Source organism: Odontesthes bonariensis, chromosome 1, assembly GCF_027942865.1.
Source record: "Odontesthes bonariensis isolate fOdoBon6 chromosome 1, fOdoBon6.hap1, whole genome shotgun sequence".
Taxonomy (NCBI): domain Eukaryota; kingdom Metazoa; phylum Chordata; class Actinopteri; order Atheriniformes; family Atherinopsidae; genus Odontesthes; species Odontesthes bonariensis.
In genome coordinates, this window is record NC_134506.1 from 25,143,682 (window position 1) to 25,167,343 (window position 23,662).

Consider the following 23,662-nt stretch of genomic DNA (forward strand, 5'->3'; position numbering starts at 1 on the left):
TCAACTCAAAAATAGCAGGTGCTCACAATGCTAGCACGAGGCCACAGGGCTATGAAATATTATCTAAACACAGTGACCGATCAGATAAATAAAGGCCTGGCATTCAAAAGACATAATGAAGTCGTTAGTAAGACTTGTGTTAACCGCAATATGTTTGGCCAAAATGGCTGAAAACAGTCTATTTGCCCCAACCTTGAAGCCATGATAAAAATTTATATACTGGCTGTTTCTGCCAGAAGTTTCCACCCGTAAAAAGGGAGTTTTCTTTCTCTGCACTGTTGTCTCTTTCATTCTCAGGAGAGAAAATGGAATCCAACAGAGGATTTGATGCTCTCTCTTGGTTTCAATTGCTTGGCAGTTTTTTTTTCTGAATTTGCATTACAATTCTGATAAACTGGACGAGTATGGATTATGATGAATTCCATTTAATTGGATTGTAACTAGACCACAATTGGACTAAACTGGACTGTATCTTAAGAGAGCATGTATAATTGTCTTCGGTTCTCAGTAACTTTCCTTTTAACCAGACTATTTTCAGAACTTAATTATGTATTGAGGTAGTTATTATGTATTCAAACAATTCATTAATTAATTATTGGAGAAAAACGTAGCAGATTTATTGATCTTGTTATGTTGACATAAATGCAAGGTAATTTCCATTATTTCATTATCGGTTTGAACGAAAAACCTTAGTTCGCTAAGCTTGCTCTATGACTTGGAATTCCATGCAACAGTATTCCAGTTCACAGAAAGTCTGAATGTGTGCCGTTTGTCTGCGATCAAAAAGTAAAGATTACTTTTTTGAAGCCAGGGCAGGAACCAGGCTGCTCCAACTTGTCAACCTGTAAGCATATGCATAACAACACAAAACAAACTCTTCACAAGCTCGTCTTGTCATCCATTTAATTCAAATAAGCAAATTGCTGAATTGCTTCTCCTTAATGGTTTTTGGAGGTCAAACTGTTTCCAATTTGGTACTTGAACAACTATTCAAATACGGTAGTGCAGTCGTGGATTTCTTATTGCATAACTAGTACCATCTCGCCATTTTTCAATTCCACGTTTGACTTTTATTCATACACACGGATGCATCGTGGTGTTGATAGTGTAGATTTATTAGCAATTGTCATTAAAAAACAATAAATACACAATTAAAAACACACTTTTACAACAGAAATCCAACAAGAATTCCATTTAAAAAAAAAAAGAAATCTTGTCACAATAAAAAGATAAATTAGAGCTTCAGTAAAATCATGAAGACATTAGCATTTGGACTTCAGACTGTAATTGTATCTCTTACTCAACCAAGCTCTTCATTTTAAGCTGCTGTTTAACTTAAAGGAACATTTAGCAAAGTTTAAAACGTACGTGTCACTCATGGCTGCTTTAACTCTTTACTCTTCTGTCACCCTATGGCTTATCCAATGGTCGAGAATTTACACACAGTTTGTCCTTGTAACCTTATACAGCTGAACTTATACAGCCGAACTTTCGAACACGTTTATTCCCCACCTAACTACCAACATTCATTTATATCAAACCCTTAAGTTCCACAGTGGATTGTTGGTGCCAGATATAGATATGTTGTGCGTTTACAGTGTGGAATTTTTTTCTTGAAAGAGGAACCAAATGAAACAACAAATTCCCATTTTTAGGTGATACATGAAAAACGTCAGTGCTTCTTATTTTTTTATTTAAATACATTTGACAGGTGAGCAGTAACTTTAACAGTGGGATGTAGATCATACAATTGATGCTGCCAGCCCGGTAAACATGCTAACTTCACAGGCTGCAGTGTGATCAAATAGTTTATTTCTGAGAGCTTGACCAAAGTTTTAAATTGCAGCGTGTCAAAATAGCTCACCGGTTTGGGTGAGATTAGTGGATTTAATTTACTACTAGTGCAGACTGGACATAAAGTGTTCAATTAAGAGAGCATAAATCAGTCATGTATTTAAGGCTACTGAGCTTAACACTGCAGGTATAACAATCCCCACAAAACAAAAAAAAAAAAACAACAACAGAGAAACAAGGAATTGAGAATGGCTAAGGTGCTGGAGTGTTTATAGTAAGGCGTCTGAGCACCGATACTCCTGATGGGACTGAGCTCAGTGGCAGCTACTGCTAATGGACAAAAGCCTGTCGCTTAAAAATGGTGAGAAGAAAATGCAAATAAAGTAGAAAAAGAAAAATTGACCTTGAAATGGGTAATTACAGAATTTTATTTATTTAGTTTTTTTAATAGTTGCTCAGAAACCTTAATATTGGACAGAGCTCGGGGTGTGCATGTCAAAATGAGTATAGAACCGTTCCAGACACCACTGCATTGTGGAGAGAGATGTCTGTCAAGTGTTTCAGCTGCTGCCTTCAGCGTGATCGGTGCTGGGGGGCAGATCACAGACCCCTGTGCCCTGATTTATCCAGCTCTGGTCTGCTGCTCTCCTCTGGCTCTCCTGTTGCTCTGTGTACTGGCTCAGCAGGGCTCCCACCTGCTCCTGCTCATTGAATGGACTGGGACGGAAACTGGACCGTAACCATGCCCGGTACTGAGGACAAGAGGTGAAACAAAAGCTCTCTTTAGCCACTTTCAGGATTGTCAATGAAACTTAAATCAAGGTACATTGGTCTGACTCCACATTGAATGCACATACTGTTATTTTGAATGTGGCATTGTCTATTCTATCGGTTTGTCTTTAAAAAGTGAGCCATGCCCAGTAGCAATTTGTGACAAAAGGATTCATATCAAGCTCCAAAAAACATGTTACTAAGCCAGACAAATGGGAAAAGAGAAAACAATCTGGTTTAAACATTTTTTGGGCCACTATTTTTATGGGAGAGTTGAGAGCGTTTATTCAATGAAAATAAGAAAAAATAAAATTTACAAATCAAATAGCATGAGGAAAATGGTTCAATGTGTGTTTCTCAATTATTTTTCTGTTCCCCTTTTCTGCAGATTTAAAAAGACAACTATTATTCGTAAAAATTCACTTGGCCCACAATCAAATCAACTGATTATTTATATTGTAAAAACACTTAATTTACATGATCTAAGGCAACATTGGGTATGCTAGTGCTATGCCGCTTTTGACCAAATCTGGATTAGAACAAAAGAGATCCAAGGACCAACTTTACATGTGCCCTGGTTTGAACACAGAATTGTGAAAACCAGAAAAGATCCAGTGCTAGAAGACAGTAAAAGCTTTTACCGCACTACTTTAGCATGTCTGAATTTGTGGATTCATAAAAAAAAGATAACACGAGTTCATAAAAATTGGGATTGTTGCAATCATCTAACATCTCTTCATTCTCGCAATATCCAATCGAGTAAAATGAAGTGAAAGTCACTCAGAAAGTAATACATTCATCTTCCTAAAATGAGTATTCTCATATTCTTTCTAAAACTCAAACAGCACAGGACTGACTCATGACATGAACACATCTGTAAAAATGACTAATAAAGCCCAAAATTAGCGTAGCGCCGAGATCAATAACCAGACAGATAGCAAAACCTTGAAGAACACCTGCCGTCGACCGTCACGGTGTCATCCTGAAAAAGACAGCGCTATCAAGTATCTCATACCGTGACATGATTTACAATAAAAGCACCACGCTCATCAGGGGAATATACAGTCCACTGTGACAGGACTCAAGCTCACAGCCCAACAGAAACAATAGAAAAAAAAGCAAAAAAGACTTAATATACATTTTTACTTTTTTAGATGGACCCCCCCACTGAAACATTTAAAAAAGGACCTTCCTTCAAACTTGATTCACAACACACAGGCCCACTCACTTTTAGTGAATTTGGTGCTGCACCACTGAAGTTGGTTACTGACGAGTCAAGCAGCAATATTAATTTCTACATAGTTCTTATCAGTCTGAACAGCCTTTTGTTGTTGTTGTTTGTCTTTTTGTTAAATTTGTTGGAGACAATAGCACCAGCGCAGTGGAGTAAAATCTACATGCCTTGTTGTTACTATACTCGAGATGAAAGTCATCGTCTTTAGATTCCTCACTTTCTATCTGAGACACATGAGGGGAAAAAAAAAATTAAAAATCAAAAATACAGAAAACGCATTTCCCCATAATCCTCGAAATCAATGCAATGGTCTACAAACAATGAGCAATTTTTTCAGTCATGTTATGTCGCAAGATGCTGACAGTAATGCTAAACACGTGATGAGCAGTACCCGAGCTAATGCAATCCAAGCAAACCCCCTGCAGTTCCCCTTCTCTACTTCACTGCCACTGGACTGGGACAACACCGCTGTCATGGAATCGCACGCTAAGAGCCTTTACTAAACTGATTCAAACTGTGCAAAATGTTAAAGGCTGTGAACATCAAGGTGTTTGGGGTGCTATTCCCATCTAAAAAAAAAAAAAACATACTGAAGACCGTGTCCTCATCTTCTGATGAATCAGACCATGTTGGGTCCCGCTGCGCATTGTTTTGCATTTTTCTTTGACTGAAAAAAAAAAAAAAAATTAAATTAAAAAAAAAAAAAAAGTCCCAGTCCAGACTAGGTATAAAAACCCAGACCTTTGAAGCACAATGAGAATAAGAATCCCCTCTTATAGGAAATATTAGTTCAAAGTGTTGGTGGGCAAATCAAAAACTCAAAGAGAGTTTTTTTCAATGTAAACTAGCACACACATTAAGAAAAAGACTGGAAAGATGTTTGTGCCAACCAAAAATCTAACTGAGGTAAATGAACTCATAACAATGCTGCATATTACAGAACTCATCATTATAAACTTGAAACTAAAAGATTTTGTGTTATTTTTATTTTTTTTTTCACTGAATATCTTACTGATTTACAACTTTTGCTTTTTTGCTGGAGCTGCAGCCGACTCCCAATCTCAGTCGTGTTGGCTTAAACCCACAAACGTTGTGTTTCACTCCGCGGAGAAAACACAAATAAACAGTAAACAATTTCTGGAACGTTGCAACAAGGGCTGGGATCAACGCTTGACAGGTAAACCACAGGCTGCATGTGCACTGTGACGGCTGTATGTGTCATATCCTGTGAGCGCCTGTGTGCGGGGATTTGAATCACATGCAGCACGCAAACGTATTTACAGAATGCGACGGGATAAAGATGCCGTATAAAAAGCAGGAAAAGATTTCCATGTCTAACATTTTTAGACGTTTACCTCTGAGACTTGCGTAGTCTGGTACTCTTGCAGCTGCTGTTGGAAGCCGTAGTTCGGGCCAACAAAGGAGCGAACAGCCTTGACCGCAGACAGACACTCCTCCCAGCTGTAGTGGGTAACGGTCATTAGGTAGGCCACCACCATCGTAGTGCTGCGGGACACACCTGCAAGGCTACAGCAACGCAACGGTCCGTTTAATCATCGTCATGTAGCAACTTTTTGTTACAACATCTCAATTCGTGTGGGTAACGGCTAAATAAAGACATTTTAATGCGAAAGAAACAGCAATTCAGGCTCTGAGTAGCGTTTTTTATTCTATTCTGTCTTGAAGAATGGCTCCATCAACAGTAAACATGACTCGACATCATCAGCTTCCAAGGGGCAGCTGCTTAGAGCTTTTAACAAAAAAAAAAAAAAAAACCTACCAGTGAACTAGACAAGCTCCACCATTCAGGCGACATTCATGGATGAAGCCGATACACTCTTTGAAATGCTGTAATCTGGAAAGAAGAAAAACCAACGTCAACAGTGTCAAACACCTGAAATATTGGAAACAATGTTTTTCAGGACAAAGTGTCTCAGATAAAGAACATCACTAACACAGCTGCTCATCAAAACCAGAAAGTCTCGCACACTCATTCTAAGGTAGGTTGTGGAGCTAAAAATGGGTTCCACGTTATAGGATATGAGAAATGACACCTTGAACTGAAACTCTGGCGCTGAGCCCCCCCCCCCCCCGACTCTACGTTTCAAACACACTCACACACACAGATTGTCATGATGTTTTGATTTTAACTGTAGAAACTGCAGGTTAGTTTCATATACAGTGTGAGAGCTTTTTTAGAGCCGATGAGGTAATGTTCATTAATCTGTATCATTTTTAAGAAACCGCTTCAGAAGCTGTGACCTCTACCCCCCCTTCCCCTCCTCGACTACTCCGAGTTGTCATGTGAGGAAAATGTTCGGTCTGCTCAAACGGAGTCTGTGGTAGACCAGAGCACAGACAGAAGGGGCAGACAAGGGAAGTAATGGCCTTCATTTTTGTCTATCTGCAAAATTACATCAGTTTCCAGCTTTGATCTATTCCGTCTATAGATGGTCATGTGAGTCATTTTAATTTAAAATGACACAAAAAGCTCTCGTCTTCTTGTAACAAGTTGCAAACGGGTGAACGGGCACTGAGACGGAATCACAGAAATCCTCAAAATGTAACTTTCCTCTGAAATTCAAAGTGAGCACGAAGCAGCACGAAGAAGTGCAAATGCTCCTCAGATATCCTACCCCATTTACTGTCAGGAAACACTGATAGTGCTTTGCATAATCAAGGCGTGCATGGCTGATAGCGCCGTCTCCCTTTAGGAGCAGATGCCGGTTTCTCAATAGCAGACAGAGTAACAGACGAGAGGCTAAAATAGACCGTCACTTTTCTTTTTTCCTCCTTCCTGAGATCCAAACTCCTCTTTAAAACATGTCTCCTCAGCACTTTGTTCTGTCCTCCTAGCACAGAGGTTTCCGGCAGTCTTGTTTGATATGCAGAAAATTAACTTGTGACAAAGATTTGAGGTTTAAACTGGCTGAATAAGGAGAATAACACCGAGAAATACTGATATTTTGAATGCAACAATAACTTCAACCACTTTTTTTCCCCCTCTTCTCAAATATAGCGCACCTACAAAATAAAAATCAGCTTTACCAAATAAAGAACAGTAACTATAGCTATAAATGATTATACCAGACATGAAGACACCGTGCACAAATGCACGTCTCGATGGAAACGTGGATGCAAATTATGTTACACCTTCATGGTCAGTACACGCTGTGCATTAAAACCAACATCCTTTTTGTAAGAATGCTCTCAAATAAAATAAAATAAAAAATATATTTTTATATATATATATATATATATATATATATATATATATAAATATACACACACACATACATTATAGTAACTCTACAAACATTTAAAGTAGTTCCAGAAAAAAATCCACTTTTGAGCCAAAATATGTCCGACAATCACAGAAACGGTTGTTTCTGAAGTCTACCCGAGACACGTTATAGTATATTTTTTCCACGTCGTTTGTCATTGTGTCTTATGTTTGGTAGATCACAAAGCCAGCTGTGTTTTGGGCCTGTAGAATTTCACCTAATCTCCTATAAATTGAACTCATTGTATTTCAGGGGAGCTTGAAGCAGTACTGTTGTTCCAAAAAAAACATACAGAGCCTATTTCAGAAAGATAGTTCCCACCATGTACCTTCTATATGGGAGGAGCCTTCAAATCTGACCATAGGGCCCCCTAGATGAGGGCGAGCATGTTGGGGGTGACAGTTGGCCTCACCCTCCCGTCAGTCAGACCAGTGATTGTGACAGAGGGGGTTTATTAAAGCCCTGGGTGGTCGAAGCAAACAGCCAGATGTCACTGGGAGGTTTCCTTCCTCTGGTGCCTGAGGGAAGGACGCTTGATTGCGACAGTGGAGGTCAGACACCCCCGGCCCTACCCAGTCATCAACATCCAACTAACCACTAAAGTTAAAGCCCTATAGGGTTACATTTCAACCAGTTCTGTTTCCTTTCGAAGCAAAGTGACTTCATTTTCAGACCGTGGACAACTTAAGCAACCGAAGGGACTCCAGATACACAGTTACTTGAGGTATCAGAGAAATCTGAGCCATTTCTGGCATCCAAAACAAAACCAACTCTTTTCAACTGTCAACGGGTAGCTTCACAAGAATGATGCAATGAGATTTTTGCAGCTCCAGCGGAGATCCCACCTCGATTGTCTGTGCAGGCACCTGACCATCCTCCGACAGCCCCACATTAGTTATGACAACATAATCCCTCTCCAGCTCCAGTGCAGGTTTTCAAAGTCGGTCGCAAATTTGGCCACAAACTCACAAACTCTGAAGGTCAACCTGCCGCCCATGACTGATGCTTAAGTGTTTTTGTCTCGCATTCAGTCAAGAAGCAAATGGTGTTGCAGGAGATCAAATGCCATGCATAGAAACAGTCATTACTGCTATGACTAATGCGCTGTGTTAGCGGCCGCTGCAAGGGTGGAGGGCATAGCTCATACCTCTTTCAACACCCAGCGTGCCTTCTGATAAACAATGACACTTTGAACGCTAAACGTCTCTCTCTCTCATGAAATCACACAAACAGAAAATAAAAACTACTGTCAGAGTTAAAGCTTTTGTTAAACGTAGAGAATGAACTTAATAATTCCGAATCTACTCTACCTCATATATATATATATATATATATATATATATATATATGCATTACGAAATAAATGGAACTGATTAACTATTCAAATAAATCTAGACACTTTCAGTGCAAACTAACCAATATATTATTAGCTGTAGATATCAAAAAATGATCCAAAGAATTCATGCAAATGAGGGGAAAAAAGAAAACGTAAATCAGTATTTGTAATATCACATGTGTCTGTATACTCACAAGTTCTGGCTGGAAGCATCAGCTGCATGAATACAAAGGTATGTCATGTCCTGTAAAACATTGATAAAACAACAACAACAAATTCACGACTGTGAGCCAGGCGTACGTGGATGCAATCTATAAACCTGGCAAAAACTGTTTATTATGTGTCATAGCCGTTTTGCAACTTGAAACGGGAGTTCTAGGGCTGGTACATCTGGCATCCACAGCGATTTCCTGTAAAAATGTGCAGTAGCTATGTGCGTGTCAAACTCAGATTCCAGCACCGTTGCGCAGGTAAGTTAGAGCCTGGTATTTTCTTCAGATCTGAGCTTCTTAAGAATCCCAGCTTCTGACATATAAACACACGCTCTGCAGAATTTACACCTTCACTCTTGGCCAGAAAATCTGTTGAATCAACCATAACTCATCACCACCCCCAGCTGGCTGATGAGACAAATTACATTACTAAGCAGGTCAAATATCCAGGTAAAACTTTCCACAGGAAGCACTGATTTGATTCATTACAAACAGATCATGAAACATCCAGAAACATCAACCGTCCCAGTTTCCCCACTAACCTCAAACACTGGCTTAGCATTGTTGTACACAGAGAGGATGTGGGTGATGCCATTTTTGGACAGACCGTCTCTGTTTTCTGAATCTGTAACAAGGAGTGAAAGGAACACATCTCATCAGTCCTGCATGTGAATTTTACAGGAGAATTTGTTATAATCCCATCACAGATAAATAGGTGTGTGCATATATGTTTGAGGACATTTTTAAAAAATTACGCTATTGCATCAAGGTGTGTCTTCCCTGTAAGTTTTGAACAAGTTTCTGAACCACGTTGTGGTAAAATTATTAACAAAAGATACAATTATCATAAACAGCTATAGAAAAAAGCAGAATCATTATTAGAGCCCGGAGCTTCGAGATCTGCGTTGGTCAGTCTCTAAGTTTCACCCAAATTAAACACACCAACAATAAAATCGGTCGCAATAAAAGCTGCGACTGACGGGTCTGAGAGATGTCGACTATCCTGCGACTTCACTTGGTAGAGTCGCGCCTGTGATCACTTGCTCCTGTCACTTTGACTAATTTTAGCCATCTTACTTCTGAATCATGTGGAGTCACCATTAAGGCAGCTAAAGTTAGAACACTACAAATGCCACATTAACTGGGAAGAGGTTGTGTGTCAGTGCAGAAGGTGTCATGCTCATGAGAACAGACTCTTTTTTCAAGCTCATCAGAAACACTTTCTGACCGTAGAATGATCTGGTCTACCAATCGATTCCATATTTTCCCCCTAAAATCTGTTAAAGAAGGCAAAAACTTTGAGCTGCAGCATCTGACGCCTCTCAGTGTGGCCTTAAGTTCTATAAACACAGTTAACGCACTGCAAACCATTCACAGGGAAATTTTGTTTCTTCTTCCAAGTCTTTCAAAAGAAAAGATCCTTTCAATGTACGAGCATAAAGAATGGACTGAATGAATTTAAGTGTTACATTAACATGAAAAGAAAAACAATCAGAAAATGTAAAGAGTAAGGCTACTCTATCAGTTCCCTGTCCCTTCATGCATTCAGAGCCAGTAACGTCGGCCTCCTACCACGGCAACCGAAAGTCTACCCTGACTCTACGGCGCAAACTTAATTTAAAGCACCAAATCAACTTAAACAACATCGTGTTTGTCTTACCTCTGATATTCCCAAGGTAGAGCCCGTCAACAACCTGTGAAGCAGCAGTCACAGACATTTTGGATTACAAATTCATTACAGTTCAGCCAAGAGCAAATGTCCCAGGTCAAGCCAGGTTGGATTTAAGGCTTAAGACTTAAGAACCAAGCAAACATTCCCGACAGCCGTACAAGGCCTGAAGCAGCAGTGCATGATGATTATCGTGATGAAGTGATGAGTGGAAATTGGCCGCTGAGAGCTACTGTACTGTACATTTCTACAAGAACCATAAAGTAACCATTGGCAAAAGACAATTAAGTGTTGGATACACACTGATTAAAGATTTGACAAAAAGGCCCTGAATACAATTGTGGCAGTGAAAAATGGAAGCAGATATGAAGTTACATTTTCTATTGAATTGACATGGATGTAATTTTGGATGTTAGCACTAAACTATTCTAACAGCACTTGGCAATCAAATTGCAGCAAGTAAACGTCAACAACGATTCAACTGGCAAATAATTCCGATTCAAAAAGAGGCATGGTTGTCTTGAGTGACTTCGACATAGCAGCAGCACCATTATGATGTGTCCATAATCAAGACACTAAAGTCCACATTACACCACACAGTTTCACTGATGTGTGACAATGTGCAAGGTACACAGGGAATCAATGTGATGAATTATGAAAATGACTTAATGGAGGGTTGTATCAAGACATATTCACTGTGCTTTGGCACAGGAAAACAACTTTTGGACAGAAGACTCTCTCTGTGAGGGCCACGAACATCTGGAACAGTCTTCCTCTGCACATACGGGAGAGCCCCACACTGATCAGCTTTAGAGCTCAGCTCAAACTATGGCTGAAAGCAAACCAGTCATGTGACCATTAGACGCTAAACATTCCCTGTGATGCTTCTATTGTATATTCTATATTTTATTTTATTTTATTTTTTTTAATGTATTTTCTTTCGTGTTTATTTGCCTGCCTAGGGACTACGGATGAAAACTAGCTTTGTAGCTATAATCCGGCATATTTACATTTGTTTTTATACTGATGTTCATTAATGTGCATTGTCCCTATTCAAATAAATAAATTAAACAAAGATTATGTCTGACATTGTTACACGCTCACCCACACCGTGAAATGTGGGATTAACTATGCTGTTCATGGACACTTTCGACCTGCCACTGCTTCTTCCGACTCAAATGAAGTAATCATGCTGCTTCCATTGAATATAAGAAGTGGAAGTAAAGGGCAAAAAAAAAAAAAAAAACTGAAATCAATGTGACATAAAAATAATTAAAAAAAACATGTAAATTATTTAGGATATATGAGATTAAAAAAAAAGAAAAATGACTGTATAGGCATAGAAACTGCATTTTTTTTTATTTAACAGTATAATATCTGTATCATTTAATCCTCAAATCATAATCAGAAGGCTAATGCTCAGGCACTCACGCTTTGCTTTGCTTATGGGTACTTCAGTAAGGTTTTCTAAAGCAAGCCATATAATTTGCATTACGTACAAATAAATAAATGAATTTAACACAAATCAGCATCAATTGAGGCAACTTTCTGAGACTTGAAATAAACCCAGAGGTATCCTGAGTATTGATTGTGGGCATTACTGAAACATTCAAATGACGCGCTGTGATCAACTAAAAAATAAATAAATAAATAAATGGTTTGGTCAGTGTTTAACCTTCAGTTTTTGGTCTATTTCTGCCCATCATCCAATGGAGGACGGAGAGCAAAACATGTGACGTAATCGACAAACGTTGAATGGTAACGAAGGCGTTTCCTGGCCACGCTTTGTAGAGTTTGACCACAAAGAAACAAAACAAAAAAAAACGCCCGAAACGGGACAATGTCTAAACAAATACAAGACAAAAACAAAACCTACCTTATTCATTCCATTTCCCATGATGACTAGGAGCCGGTCTGCGCTGGGTTACACCACTTTATATGCTGAACGGCTGCGATATGTTAACATGGACTTTGAGCCCGAAACGCGAGGCTGGACGGAGTGACGTGCAACTCATGAAGCGGCCAATGGCTCTCGCTAAGTTTGCCTTGTACTCAACGGCATTGTTAAATGCGGCTGCGATGCTGATAAGAGTTGCATTAAAATTAGCCTTGACCTCGTTTCCGCTCCAGCAACAGTTCCGTCATGCTGTACAGTCTTCCGGATTGTTTTGACGTGAAACAACGGCAGCTGCGGGTCCATCCGGTTGGTGACGTCACAGCGCGTCGTGAAGCTGTCGCCTTCAGCATCAGAGAAGACTGAAGCGCTTCCACGGGCATGTACATCGATAGGACTATTTAAAGCAACCTCGTAGAAATACGATGTCAACGTTGTTGACGTTTTAAAGAAAAAAAAAAAAAATCTTAAACGGGCAAAAAAAATGGACACACTCCGTTTTACCAACTCAAACCATCTCCACTTATTTGATTTGCATCTATATTACCGAGTAGCATGCTTTGTTACGTACTTTTTTTTTGTCAACTACATTTTTAAAGCGGGGTTGGGGGCTCATAGTCTGAGACAGTATACGCAACCCCCACCCTTCCATTTACGTTTGGAAAAAGAAAAACCTCGCGCCACTGTTTTCGCTCGGTTTCCCTGATTTTAGACACCTATATGATCATGTGGTTTGATCTCAAGCACTCCAAGGAAATGAGCCAAGGTAACCGTATTTAATACGTAAATGGTCTGTTCTGAGGTATTTATTAAATTCAGGACCCGTGAAAAACAGCCCAGTTGTCTCAGAGCTCGTGTAACTAAGCTTTCCAACCGCTTGTTATTCTTCTAGGTAGGTAAGTGTTCATGTGTGAGTCAAACTAAACACAGTTAATTGGAGAAGTTTCAGTTGCTTTAACATTTTTTTTTATTCTTCTATTATACACAAGGACCTTAAGAGGAAGTGGTCTTCCAAAATGCACAGACTGAGGTAATGTGGACATATGATAAATACAGAAATAGAAGTTTTCTTGTGTATTTGAGTTGGGTGTGCCTTGATCGAATAGGTCTTGGGGTTCTCCGGGTCAATTATTTTTTCCACTGCTTGTTCTCGTAGTCCCATTTAGATGAGAAGCCCTCAACTGGGTTCATCCTCATGTCCAGCATCCGCTGCAGCTCCTTCTGCTTGTGCTCTGGGTCAAACGTATGAGGGACAGCTCCATACACTGTGAAGACAAAGTGTCAAATGAGTCGAGCCATAATCCCACAATTAAGCAGAAGGGAAACTTGGAAAATGCTGCATTCTTTTCTAAACCTGTATGTGAAAACCAGAGGCAGCTGTACATGAGATCTTATATCTATGCTTGTAGAAAATGCTTTTTTTTTTCTCCCTCCTTTTCCCCAATATTTACCATACTTTCTCTGCCAAAGGACAACAAAGCCGGTGAAACCGAGGAAGTACAAAACTCCTGCAATCACAGACTTCCACTCTCCCGAGGCCTTGTTCATCTCAGCAAAGCTCTGGTTGAAGCTGATGCGGTACACTGAACATAGGAGACACATTTCCAGTATTATAAGAGTGGAAAAAGGCTATGAGAAGAGTTGCACAGTACAACATGTACATAATCATATATTCCTGGTGATAATAAACAAAAAACAACAACAAAGAAACAAACAGTTTGACCAACAAAACAAAGCTTTATGTTTTTAAGTCCTACATGCAATCTTTTCATCACTAGAGAGTGCAGCCCAGGAGCCCTTCTCCTTCTCCTTCAGGGCCTTCTGCTCTGAAGTCAGATCCTGCACGAAGGTCACATCAGGCAAAGGGTTCTCCCGCCTATCAAAGTAGGCAGGAAGAGTGTACTCCTCCACCTTAGCGACACCTGCAGGACAGGACACAATGACTTATGTGACAAATATCTAATGGCCTCATTCATCTCAATCATCTCTTGAAGTGTTAACCGAAATAACACGGATTCTATGGACAAAATTAAAACAGACGGATGGCGAGGATTGCCCGTTAAAAGCTGTGTTGTGCAACCCGTGAAATGAGATGTTATAGCGTTTGGCTGTGATAAATACAAGCACAATCTGCACGTGAAACCTGTTCCTGACTGAATACTTGATAAGAATGCAAGACTCAGTATGTAAGTTGGCATTCCCAGTACCCAAAATCCGAGACATCACTTAACAGTTGCTTGGCAAAGCAGCAACTCCCACCTGTCATTTGGAAAGGAGTACACTTCAACTTTAAAGTACTGATGCTTAAAATGGACGGTGGCTCACAAAACTATGCAGACAAAACAGTTGACTACAGCAAAGGATCAGCATTAAAAGGTGACCCGATGGCAGGAAGTCACAAGGCTACAATTTTTTTGGGAGAGTAACCAGAGAGTGAGATTGAGAAGCCATTCTTTAAGGGATTATTTCATTCAATCTTGACAGGTAGCATTTATTTACCTTTTTATCACCATCCAATGTGGCAAAGTATCCCCAGATATGCTTTTAGTAGTCCAAGCTCTGAGCTTTTTTATTTTAGTTATGGTGCAGCAGACCCAGTGTTGCTAGATTCTTCCAGTTGATTTTCCATGAGTCCTGATGAATTCTCTGTTACACCTTTCTATAACTTCTTAACCTTTTCGTACTGGCGTCAAGTAAAGAGATTCATAAAAACATAAAGGCGGCAATTCTTTTCAGTATCGAACTCCACAAAAAAATACGTCAAAAAACTGTAAAAATGGAGTTGTTCCAGATTCTCGAGCGCAGATGAAAATGCGCTGTTTGGAAGAAAAACAGTGGGGCTTCGGGGTGCAGGAACCACCGCGCTAATCAATGATCTCGACTTTTGAAAATAAATTTTTATGCGACCTAAACTTGATCCATTGGTCAAAACAGAAAATTTGCGCTTTCCCTGTCATATTTACTTACCATGTCCTCCACGTACACAGACAGATGTGGAAATGGCACGTTTGCCAATAAGGCTGAGGGCTCTCGTGGCCAGCATTCTGTGGAGGAGGTCAAGAGAGACAAATAAATTAAACACACAGCCAGGTTTACGTGACCTTTCCTCCCCCCCATCCAAGAGCTTTTATCTGAACTACTTATAGCATGGATATTAAAAACCATTCCATTTCATCAATACACCCCGGGTATGGAAAATTTAGAATAAGCCACAAGTATCTGGTGTATGGTTAAAGTAAGAAACCGTTACTTTATTTTTTTAAGTGGCGGTAAAACATAATACTTTTCCCATTTTGTCGTTATCCTTTAGCATTCAAATTTGTAAAGCCATTATCGGCGTTTAAAGTTAGTCTTATCCCGTGTAGATTAAAACACACACCATGTCATTTGTATAACACAGGTTAACACAGTGCGTCCAAACGTTCAATGTTCATCATAAGCCTTTGCTAATGTTAGCATTAGCTGCAAACACAAGGTCACAGCGACCGGTGAAATATAATCACAGAAAAAACTGGTTCTCTGACACAATACTGTAGTCTTCATCATTTCCACTGACTGAAACACCATTCAAGTTAGATTACGGTTGACCACTCAAACATTTAGTACGTCCCCATCATAGCCCTTTACAAATCTGGTGCTAGATGCTAACGACAGCTACCCGGGAAGTTAGCCCGTCCCGAACTGACAAAGTAGCCGTATCCAGTTGCAATGGAAACTTGCGACTTCTTCAGGGCTATGGTAAGGGTGACTACATTGTCACAATACACGCAAATAGCAAATAGTAGTTCATTTTCGTCAGGTCAAACATATATAGTTGATTAAAAGAAATACTACCTTCTGTTTCTTCCTTGCTCACGTCCGCCAATGGTCTGAAGGGAAGTAGGGCTCAGAAAGGAAGTACGTAAGATCTACGCGGAAGACGTTTTACGACATTTTCTGTTCGGATTTACGGCACCACCGGTGCAACAGAGACGAGTGGAAGGTGGAAGTAAGATTAGCCTTCTTACTGGGCACCGAGTCATTCATTTAACGGGGCGAATTGTTGAAATCTCGGATAATCAAACAGATTAAATGTTCTCGTCAGATGACATTCCTTTGACTTCATATTCTGTCAAAAAGGCGACTTCTGAGGTAGATATTTACTTTTCTTCGGGCATGATAGGTAACGATAGCTAACGGCAGCAGTCACTCTTCATCGTGTCAACTGGCCATTCAGCGACTTTGGCAAGAGCTATCCGTCCACGGATTTTTTTTCTCACAAACATGCCCGTTCAACTCACAAGTCAGGCTTATTGTAAAATGCTTTTACATGCTGCCAAATATCCCCACTATGCCGTGAATGGGTTGCTGGTAGCAGAAAAAACGAAGGACAGAAAGAAAGACAGTCCCAGTGATCCTACCTTGTGCGTGGACTGTGTGCCTCTTTTTCACGGCACTCTTGCTCTGGCACCAATGCTTGAAGTAGCTTTGACCCTGGTAAGTACTCACCAGTCCGACCGTACATTTGGCTCTCCGTTTATTTGATAAAACCGGGATTAAAGTTGGTTTATTGGGTTGTTGCATGGCGCTGCTGCTCTTACAGGTGTTGCCATTGGGTCAGTCTTCGCCAACAGCGTAACTATACCAGTTTATTCAAATTAAACTTCTTTTAAATTAACTTTAACCGTTGCAAGAGTCCCTGCTCTGCAGCCGTTTACTACATACATTTTTTTCTTATTTAATCGGTTGATTTGATGATTTAGATGAATGTTTGATTTCGAAAATTGCAAAAATTCCTTTGATTCATTTGAACGCTGTGAAAGCGATGTAAGTCCGGAGAGAATTGCAAAAGTAATGGAAAATTTTCTCCATGACGATACAAATATAACAATGACCTTGAATTGGAAAGGATTTCGGGTAGGGCTTTTCGCCATTTGAAATAATTTAAAACCGAACTGAAAATGTTCGCCTATTTTTTTTTCTTTCCAGAAAATCCACGACATGAACTGGTGGTGGTTGTGGTCGGCTGAAAGTCGGCACACCCAGTAGCACTGACCATCTTTCATGATAAGGAAGCATACTCAAGTAGTACCTGTTACAAGCGAGTTAAGTCAGTGGTTGAGGAAGTTTAAACAAAAACAGATTCAACGCCCGGATGGGTGTGTGACATGTATATTTCCTCCTGTTGGAAATGTAAATGATCTGACCCCAGTTGTCATTCTGTCCTTACATGTCGGCCTCTTGATACGTGCTCTTTTCTCAGATTGACACTTGGTGTAAAGAAAACAACTATATCATCGCTGCATACTATCAAGCCAATGAACGCACAAAGGATTCAAGGTACGGAGCTCTGAACAGGAATGACTGTTTCCTTTCTGTTTAGAGGAGGGGGAAACGCACTCGTTAATAAGTGCAGCAGCACCTTACTCTGTATTTCACCTTTGACACCCCCTCCCTGCAGACCCAACCAAGTAGCTGAAAAGGTGGCGGCCAGGATCTCCGAGAACTTCAGTGACGCAGCGATTGTCATGGTAATAGTAAATCATTCTGCTAAACTACCAGCAATTGTCTGAGTCATTCAAACTCGCTTGCAAGGCAACAGTGTTTTAGTAGTTTTTCTGTGGGGCAAAATGACATGTTGGGGCTCAGATTTGAGTGAGCACACTCGGCCGTCTGCGAGACAGGTCGGTAAGTGAAACTGAAACGTGCACAAAGTTATCAGTAGAGTAGAAATGATGTTTTGTACAACACGCGTGCCCAGAATTCCACAAACAGCCACAAAATCTCCTTTAATGGTCTACGTGTCACTCCAACAGGTGGACAGTAGCAGGTTAACAATGAGCTGCTTTGAGCCCATCGTGTTGATCTACGACCATCATGAAAACAAGTGGAAAAACAGAGAAGTAACTACGTAAGTGTCTCAGACTAAATGTTCGGAGCCTTTTAGGCCTACAAAACTCTCTGCCCTCTGAATAGCTTACGCTATTTAGCGCAAACGGAGAGCCCTGTGCAGGTTGAAACACAGTTGATGTGTTTGTGTGTCTCTCGCAGGGATTCCTTTGAGGACTGGAGCGAAGCGCAGAAGATCACATCCGCTCTGCTGGAGGGTCGATCCTATGAGAATCTGAATGACTTTGACAACCACTTGGATGATCTGAGGAACGACTGGACCAATCCGGTGATTAACAAGTCCGTCCTGGATCTGTGCTAAGGCCGTCGGTCCCAGGCGTCAGACCCTTCACACACGCAAATGTTGCTGCCATTTCAGCATGCATGATGCTACCTGTCAAGTAGCACATAGTCTATGTTCCAGCAAAAGCCTCCTGCACTGACGGAACCTGCAGGCGCCCGATGTGCACCGTCGGCCCCGCGTCCACCTTTACAAGGTGAAACTAAGGGTGAAGAGGCCGATTATGTCTTCGAAAGAAACTTTTTTTTCTTTTTTTTTTTTTCCTGTTTTATGCAAAAGATTAAACTTCTGGAGTATTTGATCTATACATTTCTCTTAAATTAAACAGCCAGTAGCCACACTGAGATCAAGCCCTAAATTATTAAAACCATGTAGGAGATAAATTGTTTCGTTTGGATGTAGTATAAATATATAAATAGATGTTCCTTATTTGTTCTCTAGTTTGTCTTGAGGCCTGAAACAACCCCCCCCCCCCCCCCCCCGTGTAAATGTAGTTTAAATCTGCAAAAAGCCATCCTGCTGTAGCGATGAGCATGTTGATTGCTGAACCAAAAGCTAGTTTTCTCCTGTTGGACTCAACTCGAGTCTGTTGATGCACCAGCAACGACAAAGGGAGGACTGACTCTAAAGCTTTTCACTTTTAGATAATCGACGCTAACGCATACGTTTCTATAATGTGGTATTCTGTCTAATGATGACGCAGATGCCTGCAAATCGATTTTGATCACTGGCCTGGATGATTTGCTCCGACATCTGAACTGAATCGGATCGCTGCAATGTGTGAACTTTATTTATTAAATTTTTTTTTTTGAGTGAGATGTATTTGCTCACGGTATGTATTTTATTTATTTATTTTTTCAAAATTGATCACTCTAAAATCACTTTTCCTCTTTTTAAAGAGCAATGTGAAGAAAACGATTTATTGGCGGGTTATAGGTGAGCCTTTGAGGTTAACAATGAATCTGTTAGAGCAAACTACTTAAAACTATTTTTTTTTTTGTTTTTTACACACATTTTATGACCTGAATGTACAATGAAATTAATTTCTAAAGTGATGGAAGTTCTTGCCAGATTCATTTTGTCTTTTGTACGTTTACTGTCTCATTCAGAAGAAATAATCAATCAATGAGTGGCTCTGGGGCTGCGTTGCTTTGATGTAGTTCCATATGGTTTAAAAGCTTCCTCTCAAAGCTTTTGGTCATGTATTTGCCGCTGCATCGGTTGCACGCGATTGCACTGCTAACAGGAAGAATGAGGACATCTTATTTGTCGAGCACAGAAAAGGCCCGTTAGAGTAACCAAGGGGAAGTTATACTGCTGATACTGCTAAGCAGCACTTGCAGCTGTTGCTGCACATTTTTAGCACCTCTACATAGCGAAGTTCATAGGCTTTTTTTCTTTTCTTTTCTTTCTCCCATCTGTTGATGCTGATTACTTTTGGTTTTATGAAACAACTCAGTCGAAGGAAATAAGCCACACATTAGGAGCGTCAAACGTGCGTGTGGGAAAAGTTATGTTGAAAACTGTGGGATACTGCCAAGCCCTATTTTTTTTGGAGCAACAGAAACCTCTCCCAATGTCGCCTCTGTACAAGTTCACGGTGCATTTGAATCGTGACGTGACCTAACAAAAGACTTGGCTTCAATTCTAGGGGATTAACTAAAGCATTGTAGTTGTCTTAGATGCTAGTGAATTGCAGCAATCCACTTCCATGGGCTCAAAAGTAATTGAAGGATTTTTTAATAGTGGGATAGATGTCCTGTGTTGATGATGACTACCTAAAATTTGGAACCCATGACCAAATACCCAGCATCTCTTTGTTATTGAGCTCACGTCTGCTGAGGGTGATTTTTAAAAACTACTAAGGTTATGTTCAACGCCCATCTACGCGTGCGGAAGCCCAAAGGATGCTTAAAGACCAAAGTCCACTGTGGCTGCAGCCCACTCATCCTGCTACCATCTGATGAGCGACGAAGAAGGGTAGCTCCTGAACTCTTCCCCTTTGGAGCCGTTTCCTCTCTCAGGCTGCGAGGTGTCTAGATTTACAGTACTTGCATTTTGAGAGAAGAATAGTGAACTTTTAAGCCAACGCTAAGTTTAAGGCTGCAGTAGGTTACATAGACGATGATTATCCACAAGGCATGTGACAGGAAGATATTTTACTATTCGGTTTTAAAAAAATAGTGTTTTAAGTTTAGTAACTGATGTATGCATCTTCAGCCATTGTACAATGTGTGGTCTGCTGAATGAATATTTGCAATAATTGTTCATTTGGTTTAAACCTAAAACAATGTTAGTGTGAATACCATGGCAACGGTAAGCAGGTGGATTATGACAGATACTGGGGCACACGTGTTTATGGAAATTGGTTAGCGTTATTAAAATATATCACAACAATTTAAGTGTTTGTATGTGTATGTTTTAGTGAAACATTACAGGACAATGATCAAAAAGTAAATATCGTTCTTTGAAAATATTTACTTGGGAGTGTATGTGTTTTATGGACGTGATATCTCCGGCTATCTTTGACTGGTAGGCGGTCCCTCCCTGACAGCAACACCTTTCCTCTGAGCAGCTCAATGTTGCCACCTCGTGACAAGTCATTGCCACTGCACTTCCTTCTTTCATGCTGGACAGCGAGAAAGTGAAGTTATGGTAACGTCAGCTTCGTCATCATCAGTCGCCCCCCTCGACCCGAAATATTATCGCGTTCAAAGTGGAGTTTACCTCATGAATCAGATACATCATATGCAAGTGAATTCCAACAAAAATACGCTAAAAGTCAGCGTAAACGAGACGGTAGAGGCTGCCCTCAGTGTGGTTTCATACTTCCTGTTGATGACGCTATTGACCCCTCCTTGTTTTCTCTCTGGATTCGTACAGCCTGCAGCGCGGGAACAGTTTTCATCGGGTGTGTGTGTGGGTTTGGAAAGGTTTAGGAAACACGATAACAAACAGCTATGGATCCAGCAGAAGTCGAATTCCTTGCTGAGAAGGAATTAGTGAAGATAATACCGAATTTCAGTCTGGACAAGATCTATTTGATCGGGGTAAGCGTACCGAGTTGGGCAAAAAACACACAGAGCTAATACTTTACTGTAGACTGTAAAACCTTACAGGTTAGCCTCATTAGCCTAATACTTTGTGTATGTAAAACCTCCCTTTTCAATAGCGTCTTTGTTAGGTTACATGTAATTCAACGACTGGCTGTAATACACACACACACACACGATGCAGATACTTGTTGTTTGGCGTTTGTGTGTGAGAACTACGGTGTTTATTTCTGTCCTCCTCAGGGCGACTTGGGTCCTTTCAACCCCGGACTGCCTGTTGATGTTCCCGTGTGGCTGGCTCTTAACTTAAAGCAGAGACAGAAATGCAGAATTGTCCCGCCCGAGTGGATGGATGTCGGTAATGTTTATTCACGATGATCGACGAGTTTTTCATGTGGCGAACAAAGGATGATTCTCATCCTTGTGGCATTTCCCCTTTTCCCTTCCCTCCGTGCTTTGCTCCACCCCTCAGAGAAACTGGAGGAGACGCGAGAGCTTGAGAGGAAAGAGGACACGTTCACACCAGTTCCCAGTCCTTATTACATGGAGCTGACCCAACTGTTGCTGAACCAGTGAGTCGGAAGTGCAGCTTTTCGTCCCGTGGATCAGTGGTTAGAGTGGGTCGTCCAATAACCGGAAAGTTGGAGGTCCGATTCCCACTCTCAACACTCAAAGATTGGTGGAACTGACAGCTGGAGGGGTGTCAGTCCGCCCTCCAGCCGAGGTTCCCTTGAGCAAGGCACCGTGCCCCCATGCTCCCCGGGCTCTGTGAATGGCTGCCCACCGCTCCAGTGTGTGGCACCTGTCTCTATGAGTGTGTGACCCTGTGCATGTGCATGCTCAACAGGTGCCAACCTGGATGGGTTAAAAGCGGAGACATTTTGTGCATTTCCTGTACGTGACAATAAATCCGATCTTAATCTTAATATTCTGTCCTTTTAGCGCGTCCGACAACATTCCCAAAGCAGATGAGATCCGCACGCTGGTCAAAGACATCTGGGACACTCGAATCGCCAAACTGCGCCTGTCCACTGACAGTTTCATCAGTCAGCAGGAGGCCCACGCCAAGGTAAAACGGACCAGCAGGAGTCTTAGCAGAGCTTTTAGACCATCAGTCTGTATAGACGAAGGCATTTGGTAGTTTTGGCCTTTCTTTGGGCCATTTGCTGATCAGATTCAGGAACACGGTTTCATTTTTATTGTTCCAGAGGAAAAGAGTTGTAAAACTAAAGGTGTACTTGAAATGCAGTGACACTGAAATTGTGGGGAAATGTGTAAAAATGCATCTTTTTTTTTTTTTTTTTTTTTTTTTGTATCAGTTAGTCAGCAGGACCACCAGTCACTTTATCACCTGTTATTGCCCCATGTAAGAGCGAGCTGTTGCCCTTTGCCATAATTTGTCAACAATAAGGTACAATTGCTGACAAATGGACCTTTTATCTCTTTAAAACTTAATTACTGTATGTTGACACATTGGCTAATGGGGTATTGAAAGCGAAGTGTGGCGTTTCTGTCCGGCTGCATTCTGAACCCGAGCATGTTTCCTCTCTCACTTTGTAGCTGGACAACCTGACTCTGATGGAGATCAACACCATACGAGCGTTCTTCTTAGATTCCCTCAACTGCATGTACAAGCTGCGCTCCAACCTGCAGCCCGGCTCCAGTAAGGGCCAGTTAACGAACTACTGATCCGAAACCCTGTTGGAGAAGGTTTGGACCTCGTCTCAAGAATTTCGGAAGACTCGGGTCAAACTATGGGACTACGGTGCGTTCCTACAGGGCCCCGCATCGATCTCTTCACAGGAACCGGACGGTTTTACTTGGCCTTATAAGGGATCGTGCTTATTTCCAGGAAGACTCGCATGTCTGCCAGCAGATTTGAAAAGTATGTACACTTGATGTACCTCCGTGCATCTATGTAGATGAATTAAGAGTGCTTGATGTTTGCGGTTTTAGTGCGTGATCAAATAAATGTGTGTATGCATAAGTCTACTTTCCCTGCAGTCTTTGATTGGCTACGTTCACTCTTTTAACGTAATAGAATTTATGTTGGCGAGTCGGGTTTTGCAGGGTTTTGTGGTTTGATAGAGGCTCAATATTAAAATGACAGAACTGTTACCAATACCTAAAAGGGTGGAAGGAAAGCCGCAAGCATGGCTCAAACTAAGGCTCTTACTTTTCATCTCTTAAATCTAAAAATGAACACGCTGTTAGTTAATATTGGACAATGTGGATCAAACACTTTT

At 40.9% G+C, this 23,662-nt stretch overlaps 4 protein-coding genes across 5 annotated transcripts in view; 2 read left to right on the top strand and 2 right to left on the bottom strand.

Annotated features, from left to right (window-relative positions):
- Positions 1–1,094: 1,094 nt before the first annotated feature.
- dusp22a (dual specificity phosphatase 22a) lies at positions 1,095–12,474 on the bottom strand. The gene is made up of 7 exons (XM_075461956.1): positions 12,177–12,474; positions 10,292–10,325; positions 9,174–9,256; positions 8,614–8,663; positions 5,580–5,654; positions 5,155–5,326; positions 1,095–2,546 (listed from the first exon to the last, which is right to left on the bottom strand). The coding sequence occupies exons 1-7, from the start codon at positions 12,195–12,197 to the stop codon at positions 2,355–2,357; spliced, it is 627 nt and encodes a 208-aa protein (XP_075318071.1). The 5' UTR covers positions 12,198–12,474; the 3' UTR covers positions 1,095–2,354.
- A 669-nt stretch (positions 12,475–13,143) lies between these two features.
- cox4i1 (cytochrome c oxidase subunit 4I1) overlaps positions 13,144–23,662 on the bottom strand; it is a 79,445-nt gene continuing 68,926 nt past the window's right edge. Inside the window, exons 1-5 of one of the 2 annotated variants that reach the window (XM_075462007.1) lie at positions 16,029–16,131; positions 15,162–15,238; positions 13,952–14,116; positions 13,646–13,777; positions 13,144–13,459 (exon numbers count right to left, since the gene is read on the bottom strand). In XM_075462007.1, coding sequence (XP_075318122.1) covers positions 13,323–13,459; positions 13,646–13,777; positions 13,952–14,116; positions 15,162–15,237 — 510 coding nt within the window. In that variant the 5' untranslated portion in view covers position 15,238; positions 16,029–16,131 and the 3' untranslated portion in view covers positions 13,144–13,322. Of the gene's footprint in view, positions 13,460–13,645; positions 13,778–13,951; positions 14,117–15,161; positions 15,239–16,028; positions 16,132–23,662 lie in introns of those variants that run through there. The other variant, XM_075462015.1, reaches the window with a different exon arrangement.
- Positions 16,144–19,428, top strand: emc8 (ER membrane protein complex subunit 8). Its single transcript, XM_075461999.1, has 5 exons — positions 16,144–16,670; positions 17,437–17,513; positions 17,635–17,704; positions 17,990–18,084; positions 18,225–19,428. Exons 1-5 carry the CDS (start codon positions 16,458–16,460, stop codon positions 18,382–18,384), a joined length of 615 nt encoding a protein of 204 aa, XP_075318114.1. The 5' UTR covers positions 16,144–16,457; the 3' UTR covers positions 18,385–19,428.
- Positions 21,239–23,393, top strand: gins2 (GINS complex subunit 2). Its single transcript, XM_075471246.1, has 5 exons — positions 21,239–21,413; positions 21,660–21,774; positions 21,889–21,988; positions 22,359–22,485; positions 22,977–23,393. Exons 1-5 carry the CDS (start codon positions 21,324–21,326, stop codon positions 23,103–23,105), a joined length of 561 nt encoding a protein of 186 aa, XP_075327361.1. The 5' UTR covers positions 21,239–21,323; the 3' UTR covers positions 23,106–23,393.

Bases quoted from the DNA above. Each gene is read 5' to 3' on its own strand.
- emc8 (XM_075461999.1), top strand. From the start codon at position 16,458: ATGCCCGTTCAACTCACAAGTCAGGCTTATTGTAAAATGCTTTTACAT. The intron at 16,671-17,436 runs GTAAGTACTCAC...CTCTTTTCTCAG, and splicing joins TTGAAGTAGCTTTGACCCTG to ATTGACACTTGGTGTAAAGA. The intron at 17,705-17,989 runs GTAATAGTAAAT...TCACTCCAACAG, and splicing joins GTGACGCAGCGATTGTCATG to GTGGACAGTAGCAGGTTAAC.
- dusp22a (XM_075461956.1), bottom strand. From the start codon at position 12,197: ATGGGAAATGGAATGAATAAG. The intron at 9,257-10,291 runs GTAAGACAAACA...TCCTTGTTACAG, and splicing joins CTACCTTGGGAATATCAGAG to ATTCAGAAAACAGAGACGGT. The intron at 8,664-9,173 runs GTTAGTGGGGAA...AATGTTTTACAG, and splicing joins ATGCTAAGCCAGTGTTTGAG to GACATGACATACCTTTGTAT.
- gins2 (XM_075471246.1), top strand. From the start codon at position 21,324: ATGGATCCAGCAGAAGTCGAATTCCTTGCTGAGAAGGAATTAGTGAAG. The intron at 21,775-21,888 runs GTAATGTTTATT...TCCACCCCTCAG, and splicing joins GCCCGAGTGGATGGATGTCG to AGAAACTGGAGGAGACGCGA. The intron at 22,486-22,976 runs GTAAAACGGACC...CTCACTTTGTAG, and splicing joins AGCAGGAGGCCCACGCCAAG to CTGGACAACCTGACTCTGAT.